At 51.0% G+C, this 13,458-nt stretch overlaps 1 protein-coding gene across 5 annotated transcripts in view; it reads left to right on the forward strand.

The window, feature by feature from the left end:
• The window catches only part of plekhh3 (pleckstrin homology, MyTH4 and FERM domain containing H3), a 38,646-nt gene extending 25,409 nt beyond the window's left edge, over positions 1 to 13,237 (forward strand). For 4 of the 5 annotated variants that reach the window (XM_076995463.1, XM_076995465.1, XM_076995466.1 and 1 more), the window contains 9 exons: positions 1,681 to 1,838; positions 2,875 to 2,998; positions 4,309 to 4,621; positions 5,798 to 6,005; positions 6,210 to 6,346; positions 7,583 to 7,703; positions 8,767 to 9,198; positions 9,853 to 10,044; positions 10,557 to 13,237. In XM_076995463.1, the coding sequence (XP_076851578.1) occupies positions 1,681 to 1,838; positions 2,875 to 2,998; positions 4,309 to 4,621; positions 5,798 to 6,005; positions 6,210 to 6,346; positions 7,583 to 7,703; positions 8,767 to 9,198; positions 9,853 to 10,044; positions 10,557 to 10,694 (1,823 nt within the window). In that variant the 3' untranslated portion in view covers positions 10,695 to 13,237. The remainder of the gene's footprint in view (positions 1 to 1,680; positions 1,839 to 2,874; positions 2,999 to 4,308; positions 4,622 to 5,797; positions 6,006 to 6,209; positions 6,347 to 7,582; positions 7,704 to 8,766; positions 9,199 to 9,852; positions 10,045 to 10,556) is intronic. The other variant, XM_076995464.1, reaches the window with a different exon arrangement.
• The last annotated feature ends 221 nt before the right edge of the window (positions 13,238 to 13,458 follow it).

Genomic DNA, 13,458 nt, shown 5'->3' on the forward strand with positions numbered 1-13,458 from the left:
CAGACAGGTAACACACACACACACACACACACCTCACTGTGCTCAGTGCTGTGGCCTGACAAACACACATACAAACAGACAGGTAACACACACACACACACACACACCTTACTGTGCTCAGTGCTGTGGCCTGACAAACACACACACAGACAGGTAACACACACACACACACACACACACACACCTCACTGTGCTCAGTGCTGTGGCCTGACAAACACACACACAGACAGGTAACACACACACACACACACACACCTCACTGTGTTCAGTGCTGTGGCCTGATAAACACACACAGACAGGTAACACACACACGCACACCTCACTGTGCTCAGTGCTGTGGCCTGACAAACACACACACACACACACACACACACACACACACACACACACACACACACACACACACACACACACCTCACTGTGCTCAGTGCTATGGCCTGACAAACACACATACAAACAGACAGGTAACACACACACACACACACCTCACTGTGCTCAGTGCTGTGGCCTGACAAACACACATACAAACAGACAGGTAACACACACACACACACACACACCTCACTGTGCTCAGTGCTGTGGCCTGACAAACACACATACAAACAGACAGGTAACACACACACACACACACACACCTCACTGTGCTCAGTGCTGTGGCCTGACAAACACACATACAAACAGACAGGTAACACAGACACACACACACACACACACCTCACTGTGCTCAGTGCTGTGGCCTGACAAACACACACAGACAGGTAACACACACACACACACCTCACTGTCTTCAGTGCTGTGGCCTGATAAACACACACAGACAGGTAACACACACACGCACACCTCACTGTGCTCAGTGCTGTGGCCTGACAAACACACACAGACAGGTAACACACACACACACACACCACACACACACACACACACACACACACACACACACACACACACACCTCACTGTACTCAGTGCTGTGGCCTGACAAACACACACACAGGTAACACACACACCTCACTGTGCTCAGTGCTGTGGCCTGACAAACACACACACAGACAGGTAACACACACACACACACACACACACACACACACACACACACACACCTCACTGTGCTCAGTGCTGTGGCCTGACAAACACACACACAGACAGGTAACACACACACACACACACAGACAGGTTACACACACACACACAGACAGGTTACACACACACACACACACACACACAGACAGGTTACACACACACACACACACACACACACACAGACAGGTAACACACACACACACACACACACACACAGACAGGTAACACACACACACACACACACACACACAGACAGGTTACACACACACACACACACACACACACACAGACAGGTAACACACACACACACACACACACACACAGACAAGTTACACACACACACACACACACACACACACACACACACACAGACAGACAGGTAACACACCCACAGCATCTAAAGGCTTTCGTGCCAAAAGACACGAGTTGAGTCAGAGAAACTGGGATTATCTGGAACATCAGAAACGAGACCAGAAGGCATTGTTTCCTGGAGCAGAGGATTATGACCAGGCTTAGTCATACTGAAGGAAGTGTGTGTGTGTGTGTGTGTGTGTGTGTGTGTGTGTGTGTGTGTGTGTGTGTGTGTGTGTGTGTGTGTGTAGGGTACTGGAGTCTCACAGTCTATGGACGGAAACACAGCTACAAGCTCTTCACTAAGCATTTCAATGAAGCCGTGCACTGGGCCTGTGCAATACAGAAGGTCATAGACAGCAAAGCACCAGTAGAGACGCCAACCCAGCTCCTCATTCGAGACATAGAGGTAAACACACACACACAGCTCCGAGATATAGATATAAACACACATATATACACACACACACACAGCTCCGAGATATAGAGGTAAACACACACACACACACACACACAGCTCCGAGATATAGATATAAACACACATATATACACACACACACAGCTCCGAGATATAGATATAAACACACATATATACACACACACACACAGCTCCGAGATATAGATGTAAACACACACACACACACACACACACACACACACAGCTCCAAGATATAGATATAAACACACACACACACACACACACACACACACAGCTCCGAGATATAGATATAAACACACATATACATACACACACATACACACACAGCTCCGAGATATAGATATAAACACACATATACATACACACACACACAAACAGAGCTCCGAGATATAGATATAAACACACACACACACACACACACACACACACACACACACACACACACACACACACACAGCTCCAAGATATGGATATAAACACACACACACATAATATTAGCTGTATGTTGGCAGTGATCACACACACACACATGCAGGGAAGGTTGGAGAGAGTAAGGAGTGAGGGACAGAGGGATGGAGGTAGAGACGGAGTGTGTGTTATGGAGGGAGAGATGGATGGAGGGAGGGAGCAGTGATTAGTGCAGGACAGACAGACGTGCTCCCAGAAGGTTGTCAGTGCAGAAGGCAAAATGTTGTACTTCCCACGGAGACAACTAATAGAAACAGGACTAATTACAACCACATGCTCAGTAGTGTGTGTGTGTGTGTGTGTGTGTGTGTGTGTGTGTGTGTGTGTGTGTGTGTGTGTGTGTGTGTGTGTGTGTGTGTGTGTGTGTCACAGAAAAAAAACATGTGAGTTAATAAGGAAAACCCCCAGATAGCTAGCGTGGATGTAGCTAGCGTCCTTCAGCAGTACTGCTCTGGTAATCTAGTATGTCTGTGTGCAAATCGTCAGGCCTGCCATTTCACAGAAGAGTCTGTCTGTGTGTGTGTGTGTGTGTCTGTAGGAAAATAAGTTTAACCCTGAGGTGGTGGAGCACATCTATCAGCACAACCCCATCCTTACATACACCCAGAGCCCCCTCTACGCTCCCCTGCTCCCCTTTCCCTATGGCAGCCTGGACATCACACGTGAGTATCACACACACAACACTATACGCACCATACACACACCGCACACACACACACACACACACAACATACACAGCACACACACACACACACAAAACGCACAAACTGCTCCCCTTCCCCTATGGCAGCCTGGACATCACACGTGAGTATCACACACACACAACACTATACGCACCATACACACACCGCACACACACAACATACACAGCACACACACACACACACACAAAACGCACAAACATGCACAACACACAATACACACATATACGCACACAACACTAGGGCCACAAACGATTATTTTTATAGTCGACTAATCACCGACTCATTTTTATGATTAGTCGACTAATCAGATCATATATTAATTGAATATAAAACATACAGCTTATCGCACTAGAATGCAGCTGCTATTATATAACTATCATTAGATTTCAGCTATATGTTAACTAAAAATAAAAACAATGAAATGAAATATGCAGCCTGTTGCAACAAACAATTATTAAAATAAGGATAAGGCACTGGCTTAAACAACACAAAAATATATACATTAATAAAGAAATTATTTTTTTGGATTTTCTTTCTTTCATTTGTCTCTGGCATCAAACTTAGCTACATTTTAATCAAATTAGGTAGGTAGCTGAAACTAAGGAATTATTCAGAAAAATAAACACGAATGCGTGCTAAGGCTAATGAAACAAATCGCCATCACTAATGTTAACTTTTACAGCTATCACGATAAGTAAGTACTAAGTTAACGCTCCGTTCACGCTAATTTTAGAAGCTAACTAGCAATTTAGATTACCGAGATGACGGTCCCTCTTCATCATTGTCACAATCAGCCACAACGTGCTTCAGGTTCCGTAGCCGGTAGCCATCAGAGCCTGTCTGTATAACGTCCTGGGATTTCGTTTCCACTGCGCATGTGCGTCAGTGGAAACTGCCGCAGCAGTTTTTAGAGAAAAAAGTAAAGAAAAAATTTAATTTGTCGTCGACTATATTAATAGTCGGCATAATCGTGACTAGTCGACTAATCATGGCAGCCCTACACAACACACATTTTCTCACTCCCAGTAATACACTATTGTGCTCAGAGACAACAGTACTGATCAAGCCCAACAACTCAAATGATAATGAGGTTAATTCAAGCGTAATAAAGTGTGTGTGTGTGTGTGTGTGTGTGTGTGTGTGTGTGTGTGTGTGTGTGTGTGTGTGTGTGTGTGTGTGTGTGTGTGTGTGTGTGTGTGTGTGTGTGTGTGTGTGTGTGTGTGTGCGCGTGTGCGTGTGTGTGTGTGTGTGTGTGTGCGCGTGTGCAGACATGCCCAGTAAGAGCTACACGTCGGTGCGTGAGGAAGCAGTCAGGTTGTTCCACTGCCTGCAGCAGCTAGAGTCTGCGCGAGAGCCCACCCCCCTGATCCAGGGCATCCTGCAGACCTGCCTTGACCTCCGACCCCTGCGGGACGAGCTCTACTGCCAGCTCATCAAGCAGACAAGCGTGACGCAGACACAGACGCAGACACAGATGCAGACTGACTGTTGGCTTCGCTATTGGCAGCTACTGACCTGCATGAGCTGCACCTTTCTACCCAGCAGCCCTGTACTCAGATACCTGCGCTTTCACCTGAAGAGGTACGAATACACACACACACACACACACACACACCTTTTACCCAAAGAGGTGAGGAAACACAAAACACAGTGTGAGGGTACAGTGTGGGTGTTCAGTGTGGGGGTACGGCGTGGGGGTACACAGGCTTGGTAGAGTTTTGTGAGAAGTTGAGTCTGTCCTCTACTGGCCCTCCTCCTCCACCCCCAGAGAGAGACGTGGCCCAGACAGACAGACCTCACGGGCCTGCAGGCCTCTGAGCAGACCCAGAGAGACAGACGAGTGCTTCCTGTCCCACACTTCCCTAGGAGATTAAATAGTGCCAGACCCAGAGGGAAAGACGAGAGGGAACGAGGGAGTAGATAAATAAACGAGTGTGTGGCGAGGAAGTGGCCCTGACCACAGCACTTTGATTAGAGGCAGAGAGTGTTGGAGAGATTTAGAGTTCTCTCTCTCTCACTCCATCTCACTCCCTCACTCTATTTCTCTCTCTATCTTTCTGTCTTATTCATTTCCTCTGCTTGAACCTCAGAAACTTGTGTGTTTGTTCAGGGTGGTTAGACATAAATAGACTATTGTAATCCAGCCATGTGATTGCAAAAGCCCATTCATTTCCAGTACTTTGATTCACATTTACACAACTCTAATGTACAATCCTCTCTCTCTCCCCACCCTCCCTCCCTCTTTCTCTGTCTCTTTCCATCTCCCTCTCCTTCTCTCTCTCTTCCCTCTCCCCGTCTCTGTCTCTGTGTCTCTTTCTGTCTCCCCCCTTCTCTCTCTCTCTTTCTCTCTCTCTCTCTCTCCTCTCCCTGTCTCTGTGTCTCTTTCTGTCTCCCCCGCCTTCTCTCTCTCTCTCTCTCTCTCTCTCTCTCTCTCTCTCTCCTCTCTCCCTGTCTCTCCTCTCTCTCTCCCCTCTCTCTCTCTCTGTCTCTGTCTCTGTCTCCCTCTCCTTCTCTCTCTTTCCCTCTCTCCCTGTCCCTCTCTCCCCCTCTCCCCTCTTCCTCTCTCACACTCTCTCTCTCCCCCTCTCTTTCACACACACACACACACACACACACACACACACACACACACACACACACACACACACACACACACACACACACACACACTTCTTCCTTTACAGTATAGTGAGGGGAGTTTTTCTTCATTGCTCTCTCCACTCTAACGGTGCTCTATTGACCGGTGGTCGTCCCCAGGGTGCAGAGTGTGTGTGTGGACTCGGAGGTTGAGAGCTACGCGTCATTCATCACTCACGCGCTGGAGAAGACACGCTGTCGGGAGTGTGTGCCCTCCTGGGAGGAGATCCAGGGTCTGATGGCCCGTCAGGAGATGCTGTGTACGGTGTACTACCCTGGAACAGGCTCATGTAACCTGGCCATCACCTCTCACACCACTGCTAATGAGGTACACACACGCACACACACACACACACACACACACACACACACACACACACACACACACACACGTACGTATGTCTGTGCTTACATACATATATACGCACAAATATATGTATTTACAGGCACACAATATAAGTGTGTGTGTGTGTGAGAGAGAGAGTGTGCGTGTGTGGTAAGGAGGCTGACCTCACACTCCTCCTTCCTGCAGGTGGTGAGGAAGATTGCGGAGTGTCTGGGTGTGCAGGACAGCTGTAACACCTTTGCCCTGTTTGAGCAGAGCGCCTGCTGTGAGCGAGCCATCGCCGGGCCCACCATCATCGCCGACGTCATCACCAGGTTTGAAAAGTAAATATGAGGCGCCACCGATATCTGCCTCCCTTCACAAACTCGTCTCTAGAACCAGACAAGCGCATGACTAAGACCACGCCCACAGCCTTAGTGGCGGCCGTCACCATGACTGACCAGTTGAATGAAGGCAGTTACCTGATAAGACTAGTACAGGCACACACGCTCACGCACACACATACACACGCTCACACACACACACACACAAGCATGCATGCATACGTGCGCGCGCACACACACACACGGCTATACTGGAGTCATACTGTTACATGGGTTTGGGGACCGTATGGGTCAGAGTGATGTCATTGGCTTTGACTGTTTGATGTGGAAAGCAAACTAGGACAGATGTGGTGACCATAATAAAAACTGTCTGTTTCATTCTGGGAAGAGTGACTGTGTGTGTGTGTGTGTGTGTGTGTGGGTGTGTGTGTGTGTGTGTGTGTGTGTGTGGGTGGGAGGGTGGTTTTACACACGTGTGTGTGTGTGTGTGTGTGTGTGTGTGTGTGTGTGTGTGTGTGTGTGTGTGTGTGTGTGTGTGTGGGAGGGTGGTTTTACACACGTGTGTATGTGTGTGTGTGTGTGTGTGTGTGTGGGTGTGGGAGGGTGGTTTTACACACGTGTGTGTGTGTGTGTGTGTGGGAGGGTGGTTTTACACACGTGTGTGTGTGTGGGAGGCTGGTTTTACACACGTGTGTGTGTGTGTGTGGGTGTGTGCGTGGGAGGGTGGTTTTACACACATGTGTGTGTGTGTGTGTGGGTGTGTGTGTGGGAGGGTGGTTTTACACACGTGTGTGGGTGTGTGTGTGCGCGTTTGTGTGTGTGTGTGCATGCATGCCAGTTTTTTTTTTTGTCTGTCTGTGGCTAATATTTATCAGAATTTGATGTTCAGGGACACATAGATATATAACGCTCATGCTTTTCTCACACACCCCCACACACACACACACACGCACACATACACACACACTTACACAACACAAAAAGCATTACAGTGTTAATGGTTCACTGTGTTGTGTGTGTGTGTGTGTGTGTGTGTGTGTGTCTTGTCAGTATAGTGAGACAAAAAACCCCTTTTGGCTGTAGAGTATTTTGTGATGTGTTGCAGTCATTGATGAAAAAGACTTAATGAATCTCCTTCTCTCTCTCTCTGTCTCCCCCCCTCTCTCTCTCTCTGTCTCCCCCCCCCTCTCTCTCCGTCTCTCTCTCTCTTTCTCTCTCTCTCTGTCCCTCTCTCAGTCTCTCAGCAAAAGAGCCAGATTCAGACTCTCAGTGGAGACTGTGTTTTAAACTCTACTGCCTTCTGGATACAGACAACATCAGTGCAGACAGCATGGAGTACCTCTTCCTGTATGAGCAGGTACATACACCCCCCTGACCCGCCCACAGGGAAGGAGAGAGAGAGGAAGGGAGAGAGAGGGAGGGAGGGAGCGAGGGATGAGTGGAGGCAGCCTGATTCTCCACTCCCTCCTGCGTGTTCACCTTAGGAAGGGTTCATGTTGGAGTTTATGAACGGAACGGCCGACAGGCGCACTCTTTATTCTCTCTCACACACACACACCTACTCTCACACACCGATGTTGATGTATAGATCACCTCCTGGTCTGTGTCTGTCAGTTCATGGTGCACATCTAAAAAGGCTTATTGATCATCAGTAGAACTCACCAGTCTCCCTCTCCCTGTCTCCCTCTCCCTGTCTCCCTCTCCCTGTCTCCCTCTCCCCGTCTCCCTCTCTCTCTCCTCTCTCCCCCCGTCTCCCTCTCCCCGTCTCCCCTCTCTCCCACTCCCCGTCTCCCCTCTCTCCCACTCCCCGTCTCCCCTCTCTCCCACTCCCCGTCTCCCCTCTCTCCCACTCCCCGTCTCCCCTCTCTCCCACTCCCCGTCTCCCCTCTCTCCCACTCCCCGTCTCCCTCTCTCCGTCTCCCTCTCTCCCCGTCTCCCTCTCCCTGTCTCCCCGTCTCCCTCTCCCTCTCCTCTCTCTCCCCGTCTCCCTCTCCCTCTCCCCGTCTCCCTCCCCCCGTCTCCCTCTCCCCGTCTCCCTCTCCCCGTCTCCCTCTCCCCGTCTCCCTCTCCCTGTCTCCCCGTCTCCCTCTCCCTCTCCTCTCTCTCCCCGTCTCCCTCTCCCTCTCCCCGTCTCCCTCCTCCCTCCCCCCGTCTCCCTCTCCCCGTCTCCCTCCCCCCCGTCTCCCTCCCCCCGTCTCCCTCTCCCCGTCTCCCTCTCCCCGTCTCCCTCTCCCCGTCTCCCTCTCCCCGTCTCCCTCTCCCCGTCTCCTCTCTCCCCGTCTCCTCTCTCCCCGTCTCCTCTCTCCCCCGTCTCCTCTCTCCCCGTCTCCCTCTCCCCGTCTCCCTCTCCCTCTCCTCCCTCTCCCCGTCTCCCTCTCCCCGTCTCCCCGTCTCCCTCTCCCCGTCTCCTCTCTCCCCAGTGCCATGAGATGGTGGTTCGAGGACAGTTACCCGTGTGTGAGGACGACCTTCTGTCTCTGGCCGCCCTGCGTCTGCAGGCTCTGTTGGGCGACTACAGTCCGTTGGTGCCGTGCCCGCCGTTGGAGCAGCTGGTGCCGGTGCGGGCGCTGGAAACCCGGGCCCTGCCCCCGCCCGCCGAGCCGCCCGCCTGCCCGCCCTTTGCGCCGGGCCTGCTCGCCGGCGCCCTCTGGGGGCCCAAGCGGAGGGAGGAACAGGACCGCAGGGTGCGTGAGCGGCTGAGGGAGGAGGCCGGCCTGCTCACGGCCGCCGTGCTGGAGCGCTGGAAGGTTCTGGCCGGCTACGGGCACGCGGACAGCATGGCCGCCTACCTGTCCATCGCCCGCCAGTGGTCCGGTTTTGGGTGCACGTTCTACGAGGTGGACTTCTACATAGTGAGTGCCAGGGCAGCCTGTCTGTGGGGGGACGTGTGTGTGTGTGGAGGGGACGTGTGTGTGGGGGGGCGTCTGTGTGTGGGGGGGGACGTCTGTGTGTGGAGGGGACGTGTATCTGTGGGGGGACGTCTGTGTGTGGAGGGACGTGTATCTGTGGGGGGACGTGTATCTGTGGGGGGACGTGTGTCTGTGTGTGGAGGGGACGTGTGTCTGTGTGTGGGGGGATGTGTATCTGTGGGGGGACGTCTGTGTGTGTGGGGGAACGTCTGTGTGTGGAGGGAACGTCTGTGTATGGGGGGACGTGTGTCTGTGTGTGGAGGGGACGTCTGTGTATGGGGGGACGTGTGTCTGTGTGTGGAGGGGACGTGTGTCTGTGTGTGGAGGGGACGTGTGTCTGTGTGTGGGGGGGACGTTTGTGTGTGGGGGACGTCTGTGTGTGTGTGTGTGTGTGTGTGTGTGTGTGTGTGTGTGTGTGTGTGTGTGTGTGTGTGTGTGTGGGGGGGACGTGTGTCTGTTCTGACTCTCGTCCAATTCAGGTTGAATTCTGAATTTGGTTTGTTGAATTCTGAATTTGACAGGTTTCTTGTCGGGAACTAATATCCTTTTTCCTCCGTCTTCCTCTCATCCGTCTGCTGCACTCCGTGTCTGGCTCAGAGCTCGACGGGAAGTTTCTCTCAGCGTCTGTGGCTGGGCGTGGCAGCGTCCTGCGTCTCGCTGTATCGCCAGGGCGACCCTGAGGCCCTGGAGTCTCTGCCCATCACCCAGATCTGCTCCTACGGCGTCTCCGACAGCAACACGTTCAGGATTACGGCTGGGGACCGGGACTTGCTGTTTGAGACCACCAAGGTAGGGGGCGCCACTGTCCTGTCAGAACAAGAGGAGAGAAGTGGGTTTTCCTGTGATCCCGCTGGACACACTGGGTCTGCATGACTGGGTGATTACAGCCCATAATGGACCAGGTAGCACACAGTAGAGGAGACAGACTGATGGGGAGGGACAGACAGGGGGGGCGGAGACGGGCGGAGAGAGAGTAGATCATCGACATGCATGACTGGGAGTTTTTCAGGTACTAATAATCAAGAACAGCTGTGAACTGATACTGATACACACACACACACACACACATGCATTTTCATCCAGCAAATTGTTTCTTTGAGAAAACGTGTGTGTGGTGATGTATAGTGTATGGACCCTCCTGGACAGTCCGCTCTCTCGAACACCTTTAATGTCCTAAATGTGCTTTACAGCTTCAGCTCTGTTTCCCTCCCAACCTCTCTCTCTCTCTCTCCGACACCTCCCCCCCCCCCCCCCCCCCCCCTCTCTCTCTCTCTCTCTCTCTCTCTCTCTCTCTCTCTTAGCTGGCTGAGATCATGCAGCTGATGAATGCCTACTTCAGTGCCACCCAACGCCAGCTGGGCAAGGATAACTGCATTACCATGGAAACAACCCACAAGCTCCACCCCTCCCTGCTAGAACTACCCTCTCACCCGGTGTGAAGAGACACTTACATACAGACACGCGTGCGCACACACACACACACACACACACACACACACACACACACACACACACACACACACACACACATAAAGCAGTCTTGACTGATTGCTTCTGTAACTTGAAATGACTCTGGAAGGCCAGCAAACAAAGCACACAGTGTCTGCTCCCTCCGTCCTGAGCAGAATGGAAAGAGAGGAAACGAAAGGCAAAAGCAGGAGGACGAATTCAGCAGGAAGGAGGGGATGGACGGGCTCAGGAGCTCCGGCGGACCCCCCCTGCCCCGGCACACCAACTGGCCCAGAGAAGAGAGTCCTGCTCAGGGCACAGAGAGGCCGCTGGACCCCCAGGCTGCTGGAGCCCCACCAAACATCACAGAGCGCAGAGTGCGATCCTGACTGCCAGATATTTGCTCATTAGGATTGCGAGCAAACCAGCGGACAAACTCTGCTGCAGAAGCGCTTTGTGCCTTTCACACACATGCACACACCCCGTCCCTGCGCTGGGGACTCCTGTCCACCTTCTTCAGGGGCCTCGTGGGAACTTGAACTGGTGACACTGGGCCACGTCACTCTTTTTTGAACTGGTGACACAGGGCCATGTCACTCTTTTTTGTTTTCCTGGACCCGAACAGCCTCCTTCACAGCTCCACACAGACCCTCTTGTCTCGGCTGGAGAACGAACAGGGTGTTCATAGCACTCCCCCCCCCCCCTCCCAAAGAGACTCTAGTTCCTTCTCTTTATATTTCCAGACCAGGTGCAGTTTCCTTTGGTTCTGTGGCTTTGCCGTTTCCCGCCAAACCGTCCCCGCCGTGCTGCTCAGCCGTAGTTCGAGGTGCCATAATGCCTCCCAGCCCGCTGCCAACGTTTTAAGGGCATCCCCGAGCTGTGGCAGCAAAGATCGTCTGCTTTAAGATCGTCATCTCTCAGCATGACTAATAAAACCCGCCCTCAGCGATGCTAACATAAACCCACACCCCTACTAAGGACCGCCCCCTCTGATGCTTATATTAACATAATCAAAAACCACACCCCCTACTGAGAACCGCCCCCTCCAGTGCCATGATCTCACCATATTCTACTGATGCCTGTGTTGAAAGGCAAGCACCACCCTCACTTTGGTTACTGTCTCTGCTTTAATATGAAGGTTTCATGTCAAGAATATATAGGATATTATGACTAAATGGGGTCATATGAACCAAGTCTTTCATCTGCTGAGTCCACTTTTGTTTTATCGTGCCTTTTTATTATATGGCTACTTCATGTTGCTTTTTATTTATGTTGTGTGAAAGGTATTTTACTCGTCTCTTCTCCCGTTTTATATATATCTTTAATCAGGACCTATAATTGTGTTGACTTATTTAATTACTAACTAAAGGCCCTTCCATAACTATTGCATTTTTTATTTTCAGAGAGATACTTCCATCTTGCTGTTTTTTAGTAAAGCATATTCAGTTTGATGAGCACTAAAGCAGAGATGTTACACATCATCACGGACCAAACATCTTGGGGTGGATGGGTGGCATATCTCCAGCAGAGGGTGCTGTGTCAGGCTTCTGCCCAGCGCTTGGGTCACCCTCCAGTCTGGCTCCAACACTAACCAGAACCTAACCTTGGGCTCAGGTCGAGATCTAACCCAAAAACCTTATCCCGGCTTCTACTCCAGCCCCGAACCCAACCCTAGCCTCTATTGATGCACTAACCCCAATCCTAGCCTCCAGTCAAGCTCTAATCCTAACCCCAACCCTAGTCTCTAGTCAAGCTTTAATCTTTGCACTAACCCTAATCAAGCTCTGATCTTTACACTAACCCTAGTCAAGCTCTAATCTTTACACTTACCCTAGTCAAGCTCTAATCTTTACACTTACCCTAGTCGAGCTCTAATCTTTACACTTACCCTAGTCGAGCTCTAATCTTTACACTAACCCTAGTCCCTAGTCGAGCTCTTATCTTTACACTAACCCTAGTCGAGCTCTAATCTTTACATTAACCCTAGTTGAGCACTTGCCCTAGCCTCTAATCTCTAGCTGTGTCTCAGGATGCCACTGGTGCCTAATAAACACTCATCATAAACTGTGAGGCTGGGTCACTCATCATGAATGCTGACACACTAGATTGCTTCTGTATGTGTACTTGAGGAGCACGTGATCCCTGCACCCCCCCCCTCCCCCCCGTTGTGTGGAGTCTGAAATCCTCATATGCCCAAATCCTGATATCCGTGACTAGTGCACGGGGACCAGGTAGCCGTTATCATGATATCCCGTCCTGTCCAATAGCGGTTCAGGTAGCAATCACCACATCCCCGTCTTGTCCAATAGCAAAGTTACTGTCCAAGTGTCTCTCAGCAGCTGCAGGCAGCTACGCCCACTTAAAGCAACTCCCTATGTGTAACAGAACACAGCTGAATGGTGACTGTTCGAATCATTTATGCTGCATGATACTTCTCAATGATATGCATGCGTTGTCATTGGCACTATGTGCAATAATAAAGAGGAATACTGTATGTAATTAAACATTAAAAGACATCACCATTGGACCATCACTAGGGCTTGATTTTTATTTTTAAAACCAGATATGGGGGACTTTAATTTTGAAAAGGCAGACCCGCATCAGCTTACTCTTCTGTGCGGTGTGAGCGTGCGACACAAAGTGGATGTAAAACAGTGGCGTGGCCACTACAGCACGAGCTTTAACCTCCACTGACCTCTACTGCAGAGAGCTCACTGGGCATCAGAAGAACCGTTCCAATGCTGCTCTCCATGG

The sequence above is a fragment of the Brachyhypopomus gauderio genome, unplaced genomic scaffold (assembly GCF_052324685.1).
Source record: "Brachyhypopomus gauderio isolate BG-103 unplaced genomic scaffold, BGAUD_0.2 sc209, whole genome shotgun sequence".
Taxonomy (NCBI): domain Eukaryota; kingdom Metazoa; phylum Chordata; class Actinopteri; order Gymnotiformes; family Hypopomidae; genus Brachyhypopomus; species Brachyhypopomus gauderio.